Raw genomic sequence first — 20757 nt, 5'->3', positions numbered from 1 at the left:
GGAAGCAATGGTGGATGACTCCAACCTCTTCTTTCGAGTTGTTCGGCGACATCGTCCAGGTTTCTTCAACCATGGAGTTAATATTAAAAGATAAATTCCCTAATATTGGAATATAATAATGTAAGTAAAATTATGAGTGATTCAGTGATTCTTAGAGTGTTCAAATTTGAAGCTTTTTCCGAATTTTGAATTATTAAAAAGAGAGGGAATAAAAGGATCGCACCCACGGCCCGGCCCGCTAGTGCCGCCCGACAGGCGTCGTCTCTTTTCTGTCTGTCTGTCGGCCGTCCCCTTCCTCTCGAAGCCTCCCCAGAAGAAGGAAAAAAAAATTCTCAAAAAAAAAGAAGGAAAAAAAATCCCTCGCCACTCCCCCGCGCCGAGCTCGCCCCGCCGCCCCAGCCATGAGGTCGCTCATCTCCGAGCACGCGCGCCACTCCCCCGCGCGGCCTGCCCCCTTCCCCGGCGGCGAGACCCCGTCGCGGCGCCGCATTCCCAAGGAGAACGTCTACGCGGGGACCGCGCCGCCGTCCGGGGACCCCTACCGCTCCCCTTCCTCCACCGCCAAGCCGCTCGGGGACATCACGCCCACACTCAACCTTACCCTCCCGCCGCGGCCCCTCAAGCGGAAGCTCGACGTCTCCCCCGCCGTCTGCCCGCGGCCGGAAGCGGAGGCGGCCGACTCCGGGGTCCAGGTACCGTACGTGCCGCCTAGGGTTTAGGGTTAGGATCTATCTGCTGATCTGGTCTGACCTCGTCTGCTTTGCTTCGGCTACATTGTTACAGGTTGTGGTGAGGATACGCCCCCCGCGCTCGGTGGAGGGGGAGGAGGCTCCTGACCCGTGCCTCTGCAGGACGTCGGCCAACTCTGTCGCCATCCAGGGCCAGACCTTCACCTTCGATGCCGTCGCCGACGCAGCCTCTACTCAGGTGAGCTTGGGGTCAGTGTCAAATCTGGGGCTTAGGCCCTCTGCTTGGGGAGGATTGATTTGGTGGGCTCTTTTAGATGAGGGTTAACTCAATTTTTGCTGGTTTTTAGCACAATCGTGGTCGTTACAGGTTATTAGCTCTGATCTAGGTGCTTATGAATGAATGGAAGTGAGATTTGAAGAGACAGTTGATACTTGATACCACAGTGATGTAATTGGGTTGGTCATTCCGTTGAGCCGAATTTCTTATCTTAGCTGAATGCCTTTAACCAGCACATTTATGGGTGTGGTTCTAGTGGAAATTGCTATGCTATGCTATGCCAAGCTTGTTACTGCACTAAGTAGTTTCCATCAAAATGTGTAAGATTTTTTTTATGCGGTAGCTTGCCTACTTTTCTGCCTTTTTTGCTTGGGAGATCATAATTATTAATTATTTTAACTATTTTGTTGTTTGGTGCACTGAGTTTTTATTTTCTTTTTCTGGAATTGATAGGAAGACTTCTTCACGCTTGTTGGGCCACCGCTCGTCGAGAATTGCTTGGCCGGGTTGAACAGCTCGATTTTTACCTATGGCCAGGTGACTTTTACCTAAGTTTAATATTTACAATCCTTCTCGTAACTAGCTATTGGGAACATACTGAGTAAGCTCTCATTTTCATTTGATCATGGAAAAGACTGGGAGTGGAAAGACATATACCATGTGGGGCCCTCTCTCTGCAACTTCAGGAGACTCAGTGGCCTGCGAGAGGGGACTGGCACCCCGTGTTTTTGAGCACTTGTTCGCCCGGATTAAACAAGTAAGTCACCAGATTTCCTAGCTGTTTTTCTTTATGTTACAAAGTCTTCCAACTTAAAGCATACTTGCTCTTACATTTGCAGGAACAGGGGAAGCACAAAGACAAGGAGCTCATTCACAGTTGCACCTGCTCTTTCCTCGAGGTAATTTCTATGCTTAGTACCTGAACATACTTGTAGTTGTTGTTTAGGTTGGTGATAGAAAATTTGATCCATCTTGTTTAATATGTGCAGATCTACAACGAACAGATAACTGATTTGCTAGACCCCATGCAAAAGAATCTTCAGGTGAAAACAAATTGCGAAATATAGTACTCCCTCCGATCCATATTAATTGTCGCTGATTTAGTACAATCTTTGTACTAATTCAGCGACAATTAATATGGATCGGAGGGAGTAGCTTGTTTTCACTTATTTTTACTAATACGATCTATCCATTGGCAGATAAGAGAGGATGTTAAAACTGCTTGTGTTTATGTTGAATCGTTGACAAAGGAGTCTGTTTCCACTATGAAGGATGTAACTCCGCTGTTGCTGAAGGTGAAGATTTGCTGATATGTATTTGATCTCATATATTTGTGGTGATCAGTATTTGGCCAGAACTTCAAAAGGAGTTGTGTCTGCTACTTATCTCTCTCAAATATGATTTTGAACCGCATTGCCTTTGTTTGATTTCGAACTTCCGTGCAGGGGTTGGCAAATCGGAGAACAGAGTCAACAAGTGCCAATGCAGACAGTTCACGCTCTCATTGTGTTTTCACATGTGTCATCAAATCTGAATCAAAGGTAGTTCTCAAAGCGGGACTTGTCTTACATTATTGTTTCATCATTAGTCATACCTGTGACATACAGTAGTTTTATCTGCAGTAAATGTTCCTGACTTTTGATGTTCTGATTGTGTTTTTACATCTGTCAAGATCGGAATCAAAAGTAGTTGTTGAATTTGGGCTTATTAAATTATACTTCCATTAATCATATCTGTGGGGTACAATTATGTTATCTGCACTAAGTATCCTGTCTATTCGGTGGTGATGCTCTTATACTCTTGGGCTTATTACATTATACTTCCATTAATCATATCTGTGGGGTACAATTATGTTATCTGCAGTAAGTATCCTGTCTATTCGGTGGTGATGCTCTTATATTCTCTTGTGTAGTGATATTTGTTCTGATTCCGCGTTTACTGCTTCAGTTATGTCCTGGTCTAAAGTTTTATAAATTGTGTAAATGGAGGTCTCATTTCTGGTACAAACATAAAGAGTAATGAGGTGGTGATGGACCAACTTATTCTCTTGCAGAAATAGAAAAAAACATGTTTAAACATAGTAATGTTGAAACATGTTTATCCACAAACTAAATTCCCAATCATTGTTGTCTACAATCTTTGCTGGTTTCAGTTTAGATACATACATCTGTTAGTTCATTAATGGTTTGTTATTGTTCTATAGAATCTCGAAGCTGGGTCAAACAGCATTAGAATGAGCAGGATGAATTTGGTAGATCTTGCTGGATCTGAGCGGCAAAAGCTAACCCATGCAGCTGGGGATCGCCTAAAAGAAGCAGGAAATATAAACCGGTCACTTTCAGCACTTGGGTATGGTTCTATTTATTTTTAAATAGCGATGTTAAAGAATTTATGTCAGGTCTTAGCTAATTGCTTTGTCTAGGGATACGCTATGTTAGTGTATTTGTGAGACCTTTTTTCGCTAGACTTGGACCACTTGGTGTATTTTAGCAGAGTAGATAGATCTCATTAATCGCTGTACCAAAATAATCATCTTGTACATTTTGTCATGATATGCTAATAGGCGTGGAATTAAGGCTCTGATCAATATGTTTTTCATCACTGCAGAAACTTGATTAATATACTAGCAGAAATTTCACAATCTGGAAAACCATGGCAGCATGTTCCATATCGCAATTCAAAGTTGACATTTCTATTACAAGAATCCCTGGGTGGTAATGCAATGCTTGCAATGATTTGTACTGTTTCACCGTCAGAAAGGTACTATCCAAGTTGAACCAAAAGTTATTTCTTTTTGCGCTCTTTTTCTGATGTTTAATCACTATATTTTCTGTGTTTCTATACAGCTGTAAGAGTGAAACCTTGAGCACTCTAAGGTTTGCTCAACGTGCCAAGCTGTAAAAAACAGGGCAGTTGTCAATGAAGAAAAAGAGGACGATGTCAATGCACTGCATGTTCGGACCAAGCTTTTAAAGGTTCTATCTATTGCGTTGATATTGAAAACATAATTTCTCCATCATAATGTTTTACTCTTTGACTCAAGTTTGACCGCTAATATTTCATTGCAGGATAACATTGCGGATGCTGCTGATTGGGCTGAGTCTGAGAGTAAATGGATGGCTCTGGCAGATGAGCTTAGGGCTGAGCTTGAAGCAAGCAAATCTCTTGTTGGAAGGTTGCAGTCGGAATTGGAGTCAGAGAAGAAATGCTCGAAGGAGGCACTGGAAGCAGCAATGCGGGCATATTCCAGAATCTTGGTACAATATGCTGAGCTTGAAGAAAAGTACATTCTTGATGGGGTCGAGGGCCAGCTGAAGGAGACATCTGAAGCTCACGGCGAATTGCAAGTACGACTGAAGGAGGCTGAGGAAGCGACAAAAATTGCTGAGGTACGAGTATCCTACATTGCTCAGCAGATCGAACACCATTTCGGTAGACAAAGCAGCAAGACATTAAAGGTAGACAAATTGTAACTTGCTTCTGTTGCATGCAGCGCCGAGCCTTGTTGGCAGAGCAGAAGACCGACAGGCTGATCGAGGAAAACGCTGCGCTCAATCAACGGCTGAGAGAGAAGTCAGAGCACAGATCGCTGGAGGTGACAAAGAGCACAAACCTCCGCTTCTGGTTCTCCGGTTACGACAGAGGCAACATGAAGATGCCGGCTCCATGTAGTGTACCAGCTTAAAGAGGAAGGAATGGGTAGTGGCTACAGCTTGCAATGAGTTGATAATTCCACTCCGCTCTGTATGGAGACTCCTAAAAGGATCTCGAGAGAAAATAGCAACTGCAGTACGTAGATGACAGGCTACAGTTTTCTTCTACCTTGCCCTTGTCCTTGACCTGGCAGTTTACTGTTGGCTTTACTTTTGTACAGGAGTATTAGCTATAGCCTCACTTCTGCTGTAGATAAGTGTTGAAACTACAAGAGGCGCACCTACTAGTTACTGTAAATTTTTGTACAGAGTTTGCACTTCTGCTACATTATGATGTTAGATAAGCTTGCTGCTGTCAAGATGATATTGCGACTGAAATGACTGAATGTTCTCTACTTGTGCGACTGCTATCATACTAGAAGAGCATCTACGCACAAGTATACATTATGCTTTCCTGAGCAAGATTATTACTTCTGTTTTCAAGTCACTCTCTGTGAACCCAGAACCCAGGGGTGGTAACCAGACGAGATGTGTCGATCAACTACTCTGCCAATTATTGATTTTAGCAAGCAATCATATTCCATGAGATGTTTTGAACCATTGTTGGCACCTCATAAGCTCATTCCATGATACTATGTTTTAATGTGATTTGGTGTATCAATTTTACAACACATGAGCCCCGACTTTAAGATACTGCCCCCAGCTATATGTTTGCTATGTCCATCCCACACACAAGACTCCGCAAGAAAAGCCAGAATTGCTGGTTAAACATTGGTTAATCTACATATATGTAGGCACAGATTATATACATCATGTTTCTGTACATCATTCTATCATCTTGTATGTGTGTTGTTTGCATGAAAGGAAAAGGAGAAATAACTCTCTAATTTCCTGTCAAAAGAAGAAGAAAACAAAACTAAGAGCGCTTCACAAAAATGATTCCCGGATCACCCGTGCGAATACACGCGATGACAACCGGCTCAAGACATCTGGTAGGATCTTCGACGTGATGCTCGGCAACACGGGTAGAAGCTCTTGCACCAGAGACGCGACATTCACGTCCTGCCATCGAAAAAAATAATGTGTGTCAACATCAGTAACATTCCAGGTCAGCCTTTTGTATTGCCCAGGAAAGAGAAGTGATAACAGTTTAGCAAGCATACCCCGTTGGCTGTTGGGTTTGCCGTCCCAGCCGATAGAAACTTGACGACCTTCTCGACATTGTTCAAGATGATCCTGTCTTCCTCTGTGATTGTAGGAAGCAATGCTCCGGACCTCACAGGAACCATGCCGAAAACCGGGACGGGATTTCTGACCCCGAAAGATGAAGCAATTTGTAGCAACTGCTCCCTTGAAACCGCGTCGATGGCTTTCACAATCTGCGTCATACAGAAGAATAAAAGGGATCAATACAGCATAAGCACTTGACCGAATGGTCTAAAGGTACATTTCCACCATTCAGTAAATTGCTCCACTGAGTGCAAAGGGTACTCCTTAGATCTTTGTTAGCTCTTGTGACTTGAGAGCTCACCTCGTCAAGAATGAACTCCCGGAAGAAGTCACCCCTGTCAGAGAGTAGAAAAGAGAGAGCCGCCCGAGCTTTGATTGGGTTCTCCGGTTGGGAGATGGCCATTGGGAATGCAGGAACTAAACTGGTGCTAGGTTGGAATCCTATAGCACCCAGCTCAGCCATGTTACCCTTCATGTCCTCCCCACCACCGCTCTTTGCTGCACTAATGAAATTCTCGAAAGCTTGCATCACGTCAATGAACCTCTCTGCGTCAAAGACACCTGTTTTGCCGTATATTGTGTAACGCAAGGCACTCCTTAGTCGAGGTGATTCATCCGTTAGCAGCCTCTGTTATATGCAGCCAAAACCACAAATCAGTGATTCCAAAACTCATATCAACATCACAAACAGATCAAAGGAAGCAGTTCTCTTTTCGAAAACTGAAGAAGGAATGTTTTAATAGCTGTATGTGTGTCTTGTGTCTTCTTCCTTAGATATATTATTACTACTAAGAACACGGTCCTTGGAAAACATAGAAACATGAGGTGATGGCATGAAAATGAATAAAAGGTTGAGATGCTGACCTGTGCAATATATGGATATGCTTCATCCACAATGGCAAATTCAGGGTCTCCCACCAAAGCAATACCTTCTAGTACTCCAATTGCTCTAATAATCAAAGCAAAATACGGAGGTATCTTGAATGGGTAATCAAATGTTATCTGCGCTAGATCCGCTGCCAACTCCTGAAAGTTAATATTCTTCGCACCACCTCCTTCAAGTGCCTGATCAAAAACTTTAGCCAGCACAGGTAAGATTGGATCCAAGTTAACTCCCTCAGGGATAAAACCAAGCTTCACAAAGTCCTTCACGATTGCATCATAATCACGATGAATAAGGTGAGCTATTGCTTCAATCATTCCGTACTTCTGATCATCTGTCAATTTTGTCACAAGCCCTGCAGTAAAGAAGGTCAAATTTATTATCTATTTTCAGGTGTATTATACAAACAGGCTGACACATGCAAATGAAAAGCTTCAATGGTTTGCACTTGTTATGTTTAGTCTACTGTACGACACACTAATTAGTAAAGCAGGGTGAGAAAAAACTCTGGGTACACGGCATCATACTGCTAGTAAGCTAGATCAAATTCTTAAGTCATTTGAATGACTACACCACATAATGGTTTTACCACTTCATAAGGAACATAGTAAAACTGTAGGTTGTACATGAGAAGCATAGACTGTCCATGCTCTTGACTTACCAAAATCAAGAATACAAAGCTTTCCATCTGGTGTCCTAATCATATTTCCAGGATGAGGGTCAGCATGGAAGAATCCGGTATCAAGTAACTGCAATACATAACATGACCAAAAACTTCTTTGAGAAAATGGTTTTGAGGGAATAAACATTTCTTCCCATCAGCAGGTGAGTGTGCAATGGACAAATTCAGAATAACATGAGTAAACGTACATCAAAGAAGAAGAAAAACGAACCTGCTTTAGATAGCATATAACACCAACATTAACCAATGACCCAACATCATCCTCAGTACTTTGTGAAAGCTTCTCACCATCTACCCACCCTGTGGTAAGAACTTTTCTGGACGTATATTCAGGGTATGTCTTTGGTACAACAACCTGTAGGATTGTTGAATAAGTTAAGAAGTTAACAGCCTGAATGTGAAGCTATCAAGCATATCTGTAGCAAATTCTGAATGCAAAATTCCAACTCTCCAACAATACAAAAAATGTACCATTCAGTAAAACCATATCATTGCACTGCTTCTACCAGACTATCAAAGCAATTTACCTGAGGAAGATCTTCTCTCATCATTTCAGCGAAGAGGGTGCCATTTTCCCCTTCGTTGACATAATCGAGTTCTTCAAAAAACCGGGCAGCCCACTCATCTACTAGGCCAACAACATCAAGGGCGACCTGGCAGCATTCAGCGATTTCAGTGTGAGCTAATAAAGACAGTTTGTCCGTCATTTTTCATCAAGAAGAGGGAAACACTCACCTGTGGAAATCTCTTGAGAACCAACCCCAAATTTCTAATGATGAATAGATCTATGGTGACAGTCTCAAGTACAAATGGCCTCTGCACTTTCACAGCTACCAGTTCTCCAGTGTCTTTCAACCGGCCTTTGTATACCTGTCCCAGAGATGCTGCAGCACGATACACAATTAGTTCAGACTTAACTGATCAGCGCAGCAAGCGGCTAATACCAAGATTTCTAGTATAGTTACCTGCGGCGATTGGTGAGGGAGACAGTTCTGAGTATATGTCTTGCCATGGCCGGCCAAGCTCTTCTTCCAGGAGAGCCATCGCGATATCGTCAGGGAACGAAGGAACCTTGCCATAGCAGCGCATAACCCAGTTAGTAAAGTTGAGCTACATTGGACTTCAAACAGCATGCCTATGCTTTGCGTGGTAACAAGGCCAACATAACTAGTATGTAATAGCAATGCTCACCTTGTCACATAGCTTCTGCAGCTCGGTCATCGCTGCAGGGGACAGAATGTCCGGCCGGATGCTCAGCGCCTGGCCGAGCTTGATGTAAGCAGGGCCCAAAGACGTGACGATCTCCCTCAGCTCGATCGCGCGTGTCACTTCGTTCTGTTCAAAAGAGAAGGTCCGTCCGTCAGCAGATGATTTCACGGGTTCTGAAGAAAAATAACAGCAGAGCTTTGGCAATCGATCGCTACCTCCTTGATTTTGTCGGTGATGAGGTCTGATATGATGTGGGAGATAAAACCACCAGCCACAGACAAGAGCTGCACGGCTCGGGTGGCGACGGCGCCCGGGCGTTTGCCCCAGTAGGCCGAAATGATCTCGGGGCTGTACACAAGAGGCAGCCCCTCGGTGTTGGTCACCTAGAAAAGCAGCAGAATTCAGACGACAGCCAAATTCAGACTTTAATAGGAGAGCAGCCGGTTAAACTGCCCAATTCATTCCATGGGTTTGGTGATTTGTGAAAGGAACTATGCGGGAATGGAATTCTGTGGAGTGGAAGTGATTTGTGGTGGAGGTGGGGATGGACATGGTCACATGGGCATGGACGTACCTCGACGAGTCGCATGGTGACGTCTTTGTCGGCGAACTGGTCGTCGCGGAGGTTCTGGCCGCGGAGGCCGCGCATGAGGGAGGCCAGCTGCTCGTCCTCCTCCATCTGCTTCCGCACCCGCTTGATCTCCTTGGACACGTCCCCGAACCTCTGCATAGCATATCCATGTCCGTCCAGAGCAGAGAACGCAGCGCGTGCCATGTCAGTCAGCGAGATCATCGTCGTCAGAAGTAAGTAATTAAGAAGGCGCGGCTGAGGAGACCCTGTGGCAGCAGGGGGCTTACGGTGGACTGGATGGTGTTAGCCCTGGTCCTGCCGGGGCGGGGCGGGGCCGGCGGCGAGGGAGGGGGTGGCCTGGGCTCGGTGGCGACGGCGAGCACGCGGCGGAGGCGGCGCTGGTGTTGGTGCGTGGAGCGGCGCGGGAGCGGGGAGACGAGCCCGGCCACGACCCGGCCCCGGCCGAACCCCCCGCACTGCAGCAGGTGCGGCGCCGTGGCGGCCTCCATGGGCGGGAGTGAGACCCCGAGACGCGGAGGTAGAAGAGAAGGAAGAGGGGAGAGAGTAGCAGTGGAGGTAAGTGGTAACCGATGGAGCGGTGGAAAAAGCGCGGCAGGCGGTCGTCGCTCCTCCAGTCCTCTCCCCTCCTCTCTTTGTGCCTTTGCGGGTGACGGGGAGGGTGCGAGCGGGTGGGCTGGGGCGCATCCACGCGCGCGGGCGGCGCTTGTGGCTGTCCCGTCCCACGGCGAACGCATGGACGGACGGCGCAAAGACTCGTGGCGCGCGATGTGTCCGCGCCTGATTCGAACGTTTTAGGCAGGCACCCAACCACAACTCCCCTGCCAAAGCCAAGCACCAGCAGAGGACAATGCCACTGCTCCACACAGAGGCTGCCAAAAATCCACGGCAACGTAGCTTTCCCATGAACAACTAGTCACTTCTCTTCCACTGCCATAATCTAACAACACAGCACCACACCACACAGCGATTTGCCTTCTTTTCTGTTATAGTACGTACTAGCTAAACTTCGTTCATTTCGTCTCCAACACAGCAGTGTGTGTTACAGGTGATTTTACAGGGATGACAGAAGATCGTGCGGCTACTGTCCCTTCAACAGACCGATGAACATCGTAGTTATTTACCGCCGCGGCAACCCCGGGGGCTAAGCAGGAGAAGAAGAATACCAGTGCCGCCCCCGTGTTCTGGAACGCTTGTAGCACACGTATACGCTTCAAGGTGTTTTTGCACCGGGCATCATCCCGTCCTTCTGGATCGCCCGCTGCCTCGCCCGCTCCATCTTCCGCTTGCGCCACTCCTCCAGGGCTGCACATGTTTGTACGGAAATAATCAGTTTCTACAGACTATATACCAAGTAAGGTACACAAGATGATGTCAAAACAAAAAAAGCAGTCCATGCCTTACAAACCACATAGCAGTAGTGCCCAAGAGTATGCATCTTGAAAAAAAATTACTTCCTGCTGAGAACAACATAAATGTATGCATAATTTTGCATCAATCATGTGTTCATGCGTTTGCCTTTACAGCCGTTGACAGGCTAGAATGGAATGCAAGACCAGCCTAGGATTAATGATAGTAAAGCATTGCACATGTTAATTACAATGTTCCACATTGTGGGTGCTGTGATGAAGCGCTCTAACCTCTAAGTATTTGCAGATTCAGTTTGGCTGACAATTCTACTGTGCAACCAGTCTTCTATTCCATTCCATAGAGTGTGGATGTCATGCTGAGCCACAATAATGGCCAGCAAATGTAAACAGAGAAAAATCGTTGTCCTGTGGATCCGGTGCCTTGGTAAATAAACAAGATTATTCTTAAAACGTGTGAGCTTGCAGCAAGCTGCTGGACCAATATGGGTAGACAGCTATATAATGCCATTTCAAAGCAGTTACTTGTAAAACCAAGTACCAAAGCGTCAAGGTTCAAACAATACAGATTATTCTGCCGACTGTTCAGTGTGCCCCTAAATATGCAGCAAAGACAAGAGACTTCGATGGGTCAAATAACCTCTTTGGCTGCTGCCGTCATTCCCTTGCCGTAAATCTTTCAACCTTTTCGATAAGTCAACAGCAGCCGTCCCTTCTTGCGTTGTTGACATGCCAGGCTCTCCATAAGCTTCTTGCTCAATTTCCTTCACCTATGTCATAATGTTGTAATCAATGAGAATTACCAATCGAGTCTATTTCTTCTTTTCTTTTGGTTTAGCAATGCAGTGCATATTCTTTCTTTCTTCATATCATGAGAAACGGAGGAACAAACTGTACATTTACTTACTCTCCTAATCAAATCCACAGGCTCCATAGCACGGCGCAACTCTTCAGACTCCCATATGTACCGTAGCTGAGCTGCCAAAGAGTAGCACCCGGTCTTCCCACTCAGCTGAATAATCAAGGGATAGTGAAGTATTTGCAGCTACATGATCTACTTTCTAGTACAAAGGAAGTTATCACCCATGATATGAATCTATCATTTGTAGTGTTTGCAACGAGCAGACCCACATTTCGTTTTTCTTAGCGTTAATCCAAAGTTCATACCCTACAATTACTTGGACTGAAGAGAAATGCTCGCGATTTGCACAGATTTACCGCGCCGGGTGGCCACTGGATCGCGCTAAATTTGGTACCAAATCGACCGGATTTCTCCACCCTGGCGGTTCCAGCGGCGTACCAGGTTCTCCTACGGTGTGAAATAAGCTGGGGATCACGAACCCGTACCTGAATCGAACCGGTGGCCGCCGGCGATCCGCGGCCAGGACGAGAAGTGGCTGCGGAGGAGGAGCGCCACCGCGAGGACGTTGATGGCGCAGAGGGCGACGGTGGCGTTCCTGTAGGACAGCCTCGAGGCCGCCGTCATCCCGCCGACGGCACCGGTGGCGCAGAGCTCGCCGGAGAAGAAGGACCAGAGGAGGAGGAAGCGGACGAGGAGGCCCACCCCACCAACCGGAGCACGGTGGTTCGCTTTAGAGATGCGCATCACCAAATGGGCTCCAGCCCAGTAAAGATCCAATCCCGCGGGGCCCTTCTGGCCCATATAAGTTGAGCTCAGTTGGGCCAGCAACAACTAGATTCCGACCCAGCCTACGTCTCTCTCACCACACACCGCAGCTCTCGGGTCTCGGCCTCCTCTTCCCTCCCCTCATCCGACTCCGACGACCACCACCGACGGCGGCGACGATGCAGGCGGCGGCGGCGGCGGCGCGGCGCCACCTCCTCGACCAGCACCACCTCTCCCCGGCCTCCTCGGCCGCCATCGCCGCCTTCAGATCCGCCGCCCAGCCGGCGCTCGGGCCCCAAGGTACGTACGCATCGGCCGAGATGCGCGCGGCCCGGGGAGGGATCTCCCCGTGGCCACCCGTCGGCCTCCCCGCGCGTGGCATGGGAGGGCGGATCTCACCGGTGGTTCGGTTTGGATTGCAGGGTTGGGCGGGGCGGATGGCGCGAGGTACATGTCCGCGCGGGCGCCGGCCGTCAAGGGCGCCGGGCATCTCGTCCGCAAGGGCACCGGAGGGAGGTCGTCCGTGAGGTGACAGCTTAACCATTTCTCCTCGGAACTCTGATTGAATGCGTTGGGTATTCCATTGTTGTACTGGTGGTAGGCGTTTGACGCTCTAGGTTTGGCCTGCCGATTTCATTTCTGTGTTTGTTGGATTACGTTGATGTGTCGATCTCTTCGTGCGGCCATAGTAGAGAGGTGGTGCGCAATGCGGTGATGCCATGACCGCAGCCTTGATGCTTAGTTTTTCAGATCATGTATCTCGCATGTTGCATTTGCCTACTGGTGTCTAATTAAGTTGTCCGAATGATCGATGCCCTGCCTACTGGTCATACTGTGCAACTCGACATCTTAAATATTTAGTGATTATAAGGATTCAAAGAGCACTCATGGGTTGTTTACTCACGGACCTTTGTGAATTGGCGCATCCCAACTTTTAGTCCAGCCTCTACCGCTGCAACCCTGTTGTGACCTGTACACAGCTTGACCTGAAAATCTCTGAAAGTGCGGTTTTAGCTAAGTTGAGGTGAATTAGTGTTTTGCACACCATAGTAGGTAAAGTAGTGACTACTATCTCTTATGTGTACTCCCTCCGTCCGGAAATACTTGTCATCAAAATGGATAAAAGGAGGTGTATCTAGACGTATTTTAGTTCTAGATACATCTTTTTTTATCCATTTTGATGACAAGTATTTTCGGACGGAGGGAGTAGGTATTAACACTGAAAGGCATGGTGTTGAGCAAGAATACAATATATGAACCTTTGCAAATGTTGTTCGTTATTCTTCCATGCTACAGCACCATTTCCTTTCTTGTCCTGATATGTGGCAAACATGTGAAATTTGGCACCTGATATTGTAGTGTGTGGTGTGCAATGTGCCGATGTTTTCTGACCCATCATGTTCATTGCATCTTTGGATCGAAATCGGCTGATGACTTAATTTGTTAGGATAGCCTTACTCTGTCAGTGTTTCCCAGCTCTAACACGAGAAACCATTGTGGCTTTTCTTGACAGTGGAATCGTCGCTACGGTGTTTGGAGCTACTGGATTTCTTGGACGCTATGTCGTTCAACAACTTGGTGAGATGATAAGACTTGTGCTATATCAACTTAGTTGTCACTTAAAGAGTAATTTTGTAGAGAGAGTACCAGAGTGGTTTAGAAGGATTACTCAAAAATGTTATTTTTATTCAGCGAAGATGGGATCTCAGGTTCTTGTCCCATTCAGAGGTTGTGAGGATTCTCACCGCCACCTGAAATTAATGGGTGACTTGGGTCAGGTACAAGAACTGTTAACAAATAGTGTTCATCATTAACCCCATTTCCTCTTTCCCTCTTATGTATTTCCATCTTTCTGGCAGATTGTTCCAATGAACTACAACCCAAGAGATGTGAATTCTATTAAGACTGCCGTGGCCAAGTCAAATGTGGTCATTAACCTCATTGGTATTTTTTCTTGAGACACATTATATTCATATTCATATCTCATTCTGCTTATATCAACTCAATTTCAACAGGACGGGAGTATGAAACAAGAAACTATGGGTTTGAAGAAGTAAACCATCAAATGGCTGAACAACTTGCAATGGTATGTCTTGTGTACACATCCATTTTTCTTCCTGCTGCATGCTTGCTATCCAACTATGTAGACTATTGCTGCAAGGGCCATTGAGTATTAGGAGTAGATCCCTTCCAACCATAGGAACTAACTTGAATTCTTCTCCTCTATACTCTGGCCGACATATCCGACCTGAGATCTCATTCATACACGAGGCAACTGTTCTGCTGGTTTGTTGCATTTGAGAGCTACCTTTAGCTTGGCATAATAAATGTGGTCTGGCAAGAGTATGTCATCCATAATGAATGCTGGTTATTCCAAACTGTAGATGTTCAAATTGACCTTGGCTTGGTTTCATCCAGCATTGTTCCAGAGCACAAGATAGTCTAACTTGCTACTTTGGCATGTGGTCTGGCCAAAGATATTCTGTTAAATTCTACTTTATGTAACATGTGATCTCACATTAATAATTTTATATAGCGGCCAGCTACTAACGAATTCTAGATTTTATGCAGATATCCAAGGAGCATGGGGGTATCGTGAGATTTATCCAGGTTTCTTCTTTAGGGGCATCAGCCTCTTCACCTTCTAGATTGCTTAGGGCGAAGGCTGCTGGAGAGGAATCTGTGTTGAAAGAATTTCCTGAAGTAATAATCTTTTCTCAACTTCAATAAACTATAGTTGGCAATGATAATTCTTTTTTCTGTACTACCCGAACTTAGCAGTTGAATATTTTCCATTCATCTAGTCAATGACTGCAATGCAAAATTTTCTTTTATCCATCAACAGGCTACAATTATGAGGCCGGCAACCCTTATTGGCACAGAAGATCGGATTTTGAACAGATGGGCAATGTATGCCAAAAATTGGGGTTTCCTCCCACTTTTTGGCGGTGGATCTACAAAGTAATGAGTTAGCATCTTCACTCCTATCATATTTCCTTGGCTTTAAAATTGAGCCTAGAGCATGGAATGATGTGCTCCTATAGATATCTTGGATGCTTTCACCAGCAGCTGAATTACTTGATGCAACATTTTGCAGGTTTCAGCCTGTTTATGTTGTGGATGTTGCGGCTGCCATTGTCAACTCCCTCAAGGATGATGGCACCAGCATGGGAAAGACCTATGAGCTTGGTGGACCAGATATTTACACTGTTCATGACCTGGTAATTATCAAACACAACTGCTATGCAACAATAAATACTAAAATTGTATACGCAAAGATGATGATTTTGTTGGATGTTACAGGCTGAAATGATGTTTGAAACAATACGCGAATATCCAAGATACGTGAATCTTCCTTTCCCTATTGCAAAGGTACGTATATAAATAGCAGCCCTATTAGGTTAAGACAACCTGAGGATGTGGTGGCCTACATATTGACTTCTTGTTTTGCAGGCTATGGCTTCTCCAAGGGAAATGCTGCTAAACAAAGTGCCTTTTCCTCTACCGACTCCCTCCATTTTCAATCTTGATCAGATCAAGGCACTCACCGTAGACAACCTAGTGTCTGAGAATGGTAAGCATACCGCCCACAAGTAATACAACGGTCGGTCTTGTTCGTCGTTACTCTTGGCTTTGGCTCACATTGTCTTCTGAAACTCGGTGCAGCTCTCAGTTTTGCGGACCTGGAAATCAAGCCTCACAAGTTGAAGGGTTACCCTACCGAGTTCCTTGTCTGCTACAGGAAGGGCGGGCCGTCTTTTGGTTCTACTGTCAGTGAGAAGATGGGGAGCGCGGATGTGGCCCCCCGGTTCTGAAGACGACGTAGAATTAATGGTCATTTAGTTTTGAAGATAAAATTGTTGTTGTGTTTTGTTTTCTTGCCATCTGCCGCTGATGCCAGATGCCTCACCCCTGGGCAGGACCAGATTTGATGCAAACCCTGCCCTTATTTCCCCTATCAATAAGAAAAGGCACGATGTATTGTGAACTTTCTTGAGTTGGAAATGCAAAGTAAATCGGATCGTTGCTAGGGTAACAACAATTGCAGAATATAAATCTCATCGCTCATGTGGCTGAGCAATAAAATTGTTTCAAATTCTGTTGAAAGGTTTTGTTTACTGCTGAGTATTTTAGATTGATATAAAATATATCAATACCTGAGGTGACGTCTTTACAAAGGTCAAATATCCAGTTGACCTTGATGCCACTTTTTTTTTGAACCGGGCTACCCTATTTCCATTTACTTGAATAACGGAAATACAAAGTTCCTCAAACCGCCAGAGATTGGGGGAAGACATGAAAAGAGAAGTAGCGAGCTCGGAGCAACACCAGAAACCCCACTACATACATGTGTCTGCCATCACAACACTGGTCATGGGGCAAAAACCCGGTGTCACCCAACCTACCCACTAAAGGCATCTCCAATGCTGACCCTCAAACCGCCCGCATATGTCCGTCCGGATCCTGGAAGTCATCCAACCCGGGCTTGTGTTGATCCACCGAGCGGTTTGGACCACGTTTTTCCTACAAATTGGAACCAAACGTGAGGGTCTTTGCGGGAGTTCGGACACGAGACACGTCAGACTCTTACACCCATGGCCCACCCAAAAGGAAGGCGGAGCCCGCCCTTTTGTAGAACCCTATCCTCTTTCCGCGCCAAAATCCCCCGCTCTCTTCTTCCATCCCGCCACTCTCCACCCAATTTTTGCCCTTTTCTTCCCCTTTCTTCTTTTGTTGTCGCTGTTGATGCATGGAACCGGAAGATGACTTGCCGAAGATGGAGGTGGTAGAGGTGCAGGAGGATCCGAGCATCACCCTCGCTCGGAAGATCAACTCGGCAATGCGGCAAATTTGCCGTGTCAAAGTGAACGCAGCAAAGGAGGAAACTCTCAAGAAGCGGAAGGCCGGCGGAGGGCGTGTTGATGGTGTCCATGGTGGTGGGCGTGCTGGTCGCGACCAGGGCCGCGAAGCCTCGATGGTGTCGTCCACCGTCCAGATGCCGCCATGCCCGGAGCATTACAAGGCTCCGTACTACTACGATGTCAAGCAGCTAGGTAGGCAGTCCACGGCAACCGCCGTCGGGCAAGTGCCTTACATCGTCGACGTAAATGCGGCGCCGCTGCTCTTCTTGGAGTCTGCTTATTCACTGCTCATCCGGGTGCGGACGGCGGGCGGGGAGCACATGGGTGCCTGCATGTTGTTCGCTACTATGCCTAAAGCGGGGGAGAAGGTGTGACGACACTGAACATGGAGATGTTCGACATCATCCACAACATAGGGGGAGGAGGAGGTGGCTATGAGGACGAGCAGGTGGAAGACTCGGATCCTACCAAGTTCGGCAACTACACCCACACGCAGCAGGGCTACACCCACACCAGCACGCAATAGACCTACACCCACACCGGAATGGGCACACAACAGTAGGATTGGGCCACTGGACATGCGGGGGAGAAGGAGGATGAGGACGGCGAGGACGATGATCCAGATGATTTTGCCGGCGATCCGAAGAAGAAGGGTAGAGGACAAGTTGTTGTGCGATGCATGGTTGGCCCAACCGACCCAACAAATAAACCACCCAAGAAGGTTAGAAGAGGGTTTCGGGGAAAGAAGTGGGAAAGGGTGAAGCGAGAAGGTGTAGCCGTCAAGATGACGGAGAGGTTCGTGGGCATCTTGTCCAAGAAGGAGGCATACGTCAAGCACTCAGATATCAAGGAAGGGAAAAGGCGGGGAGGTTCAAATTGTTGATGGAGGCGATCGAGAAGAAGCTAGCGCTCTAAAAGAAGAGGGCCTTGATCGAAGAGAAGAAGGCAATGCTCGAAGAAAAGAAGGTGAAGATCACAGCCGATGCGAAGGATGGCAAGATATTGCCCTTGAAGGTAGAGTCTTTGGATGTCGACGCAAGAATGATCATGCAAGCCGTCCGCTACAAGATATTGCAGCGGCAGAAAGATGAGTTGGAAGCGGCGGACAAGTAGTAGTAGTAGGAGGAGGCGGAGAAGGAGGCAGAGGCGAAGGCTGCATACGCGGCGGCGATGGCACCTTGAGTATGGAGGAGGCTCGGATTGCCGGTCCGGTAGGGTAGAAAATCTCAAATTTTTACACGAACTGCCGAAATGATTTTTTTATCGAACATGTTAAAACTTAAGTATACTTACCTCTTTTAGTTCTGATGGGACATGCGATCGGGCGCTAGTATTGATACAACGCATGCTATGGATCGGACTATTGTTTGAATTTGAAATTGCTCTCCACTGACGAACATATAAAGGATAATATTGGATGGCTGGCTTTCGCACGAACTGATTCCTTGTCTGTGCGTACGAATGTTGAAGCAAATTTACAGATTGACATTGTAGATATCCTGAGACAGAAAACCTAAATAACTAAATAAATAACAAGTACGACAAATATTACAGGGGACACTTCACGGTCCCAACCAACTGCAGAGCTCAAGAAACAGAGACTAACAGCACCGAAACAGAGCATCAAAATGAAAAGGCCACGTCTTCTCAGCGAGTTGCATCGTTGAGTATTACAGCATCTACAGCCGGATCTCTCGAATCCGCTTCATACATCTGGAAAGGCTATCTAGTCACGTTTTTTGATTTAGATGGCCCCCTCAAACGGTTCTCAAACGCCCGGGCTAACCGGCACCCCTCATATCCAGCTCAAATATAGGGCGGATATAGGGCGCTCCGGTACGCTCATGCACGCTCGCCACGTCAGACCCGGTCCACACTGGTCTACCCGACCCCACATAAATTCCTTTCCATCCGCTCGTCGGACTAAACCCTAGCCACTTCACTCCCCTCCCCTCCGCTCTCCTTCGCCACCCAAACTCGTCTCCGACTCCTTCTGGCCGTCTCCGGCATTGCGGACAGCGGATCCGAGTCTTTCACCTCCAGATCGGTCGATCCTGAGCTCATCCCACGCGGCCCCGAGGAGGAGATGGCCGTCCGGCTTGCACTCCGTCGCTCCCGTGAGGAGGCCTATGCGAGGCAGCGCTCGGACTCCTTCCGTTGGGAATCCATTGCGTCCGCCCAAATGGCGCATGGATCTGGCGCTAGGCCAGCCGTAGCTACCTCGCCGGAGGCCTTGCGGCCCGTCTGGCGTCTGAACGCACTGGCGGACGCGCAACCCCTTCGTTGGCGCGCGGAGCATGGGGACGCACCATGGGCCTCGTCCGACGAAAATTCAATTCGATGCTCAGACTCATCTACACCCGGTGAACAGTACAATAAAAAAAAAGCAGAAAAATTCAAATAAATCTCATTTTTTTCATGGTGCAAAATAACCGCATCCCAAGTCCAAGCATAATATTGCCAAATAGAGTTAGGGCAAAGATTAGTTCCTAGCATCGACCCCGCTGTTCTCCAAACAACTCTTGCTACATGACGTAGGAAAAACAAGTGTCGAGACGTTTCCAACTGCTTACAAAAGGAACATCTTGGATTAGCAGGCTAAAGCCTTTTTTTTCATGTTATCTCTAGTAAGAACATCATTCTGAAAAAATTGCCACAAGAAAATCTGAATATTTTCGTTATCCTTTAAAGCATGAATAAAATACGTGTATGTTGTCGAAACATGAGTATACTATATTAGATAGACTTCTAAGTATGCTACAAGCCTACAACACGCACTAGATATTCAAACAAGCTTTTTAGACAAAAGTTACTCACATAAGTATTGTAAAATGATGTTTGTGTGATCATGAGGCAAACATTGTTCAAGTGAGATCTAAGTTGGTTAGTTTTGAGTTCCAACTATGGCTAAAGTCTGTATTAAGTAAGCAAATTACAGATGGCAACACAAGCAATAGACACATGGTAGACCTTGACTTGTTGAGTACTAAGGTTATCATGGTTTACTTACTGTTTTATTTTTGAGTATTGTTATGATCATCCTCTTAGAGTTCGTAGTGTTATTTAGTATATTGTTGCCGCGAGCCCGAGGTGGATAGGCCTGGGGTTCTGGTGCCTCCTGGGACCTGCGCGACAGTGATTCGGTTCTGGTTGGCTCTTGTCGTATCTCCTTGGTGGGCCTGCTGGAGGAGGACAGGTGTAGCTTTTCTGGAGATTCCTGGGCCCTGGACTCACGGTCCCGTCTGGTGGATAGCGACATGTGCAAGTGTGGACAAAACAAACAAGTGGAAGCTATGGAGACTTTCCAAGTGTGCCTATCGGACATGAGTTGCACCCATGCAACATGCATGGTACGTAGCGTGGAACAGGGGAGTGTGCCAGTGCATGCGCCATCTACTATGGACGAGCCTGAAGATGGGCAGCTCCAGGACACGCCAGACCATGTAGCAGTATCTGCTGTTGAGGATGAGCTGGTCCAGGCCACGCCGCCGCGATCTGGTGGTGGCATGCTGTTGCAAGGTGACTTCGTGAGCATGCGCGTTGAGATGTGCAGGACTCTCTCCCCTATCCTGCCGCTCCCGATCACCTGCGCGCCTGCGGTGCAGACGCGTAACCCAAGGAAGAAAAGAAGACTGGACGTAACACCAAGGAGGAGTGCGAGGCTGGCAAAGCAAGGGGCATCCAAGCAA

At 46.9% G+C, this 20757-nt stretch overlaps 3 protein-coding genes and 1 pseudogene across 3 annotated transcripts; 2 read left to right on the top strand and 2 right to left on the bottom strand.

The window, feature by feature from the left end:
• The first annotated feature begins 279 nt into the window (after window positions 1-279).
• On the top strand, window positions 280-4978 carry LOC125515427 (annotated as a pseudogene).
• Window positions 4979-5376: 398 nt separating this feature from the next.
• On the bottom strand, window positions 5377-9833 carry LOC125515426 (uncharacterized protein sll0005). Its single transcript, XM_048680894.1, has 13 exons — window positions 9482-9833; window positions 9198-9347; window positions 8839-9006; window positions 8606-8749; window positions 8380-8485; window positions 8150-8298; window positions 7942-8067; window positions 7626-7769; window positions 7394-7481; window positions 6714-7087; window positions 6151-6477; window positions 5783-5998; window positions 5377-5681 (listed from the first exon to the last, which is right to left on the bottom strand). The coding sequence occupies exons 1-13, from the start codon at window positions 9701-9703 to the stop codon at window positions 5547-5549; spliced, it is 2349 nt and encodes a 782-aa protein (XP_048536851.1). The 5' UTR covers window positions 9704-9833; the 3' UTR covers window positions 5377-5546.
• A 261-nt stretch (window positions 9834-10094) lies between these two features.
• LOC125515429 lies at window positions 10095-12200 on the bottom strand. The gene is made up of 4 exons (XM_048680896.1): window positions 11927-12200; window positions 11487-11557; window positions 11220-11349; window positions 10095-10517 (listed from the first exon to the last, which is right to left on the bottom strand). The coding sequence occupies exons 1-4, from the start codon at window positions 12183-12185 to the stop codon at window positions 10426-10428; spliced, it is 552 nt and encodes a 183-aa protein (XP_048536853.1). The 5' UTR covers window positions 12186-12200; the 3' UTR covers window positions 10095-10425.
• Window positions 12201-12272: 72 nt separating this feature from the next.
• Window positions 12273-16313, top strand: LOC125515428 (NADH dehydrogenase [ubiquinone] 1 alpha subcomplex subunit 9, mitochondrial). The gene is made up of 12 exons (XM_048680895.1): window positions 12273-12506; window positions 12629-12734; window positions 13720-13784; window positions 13899-13984; window positions 14066-14150; window positions 14222-14292; window positions 14778-14909; window positions 15052-15167; window positions 15304-15427; window positions 15510-15578; window positions 15660-15780; window positions 15873-16313. Exons 1-12 carry the CDS (start codon window positions 12386-12388, stop codon window positions 16019-16021), a joined length of 1245 nt encoding a protein of 414 aa, XP_048536852.1. The 5' UTR covers window positions 12273-12385; the 3' UTR covers window positions 16022-16313.
• Window positions 16314-20757: the final 4444 nt, after the last annotated feature.

Source organism: Triticum urartu, chromosome 6, assembly GCF_003073215.2.
Source record: "Triticum urartu cultivar G1812 chromosome 6, Tu2.1, whole genome shotgun sequence".
In the NCBI taxonomy this organism is placed as follows: Eukaryota; Viridiplantae; Streptophyta; class Magnoliopsida; order Poales; family Poaceae; genus Triticum; species Triticum urartu.
Note: the sequence above shows the minus strand (reverse complement) of the source record. Positions and strands in the feature narration are given on the sequence as shown.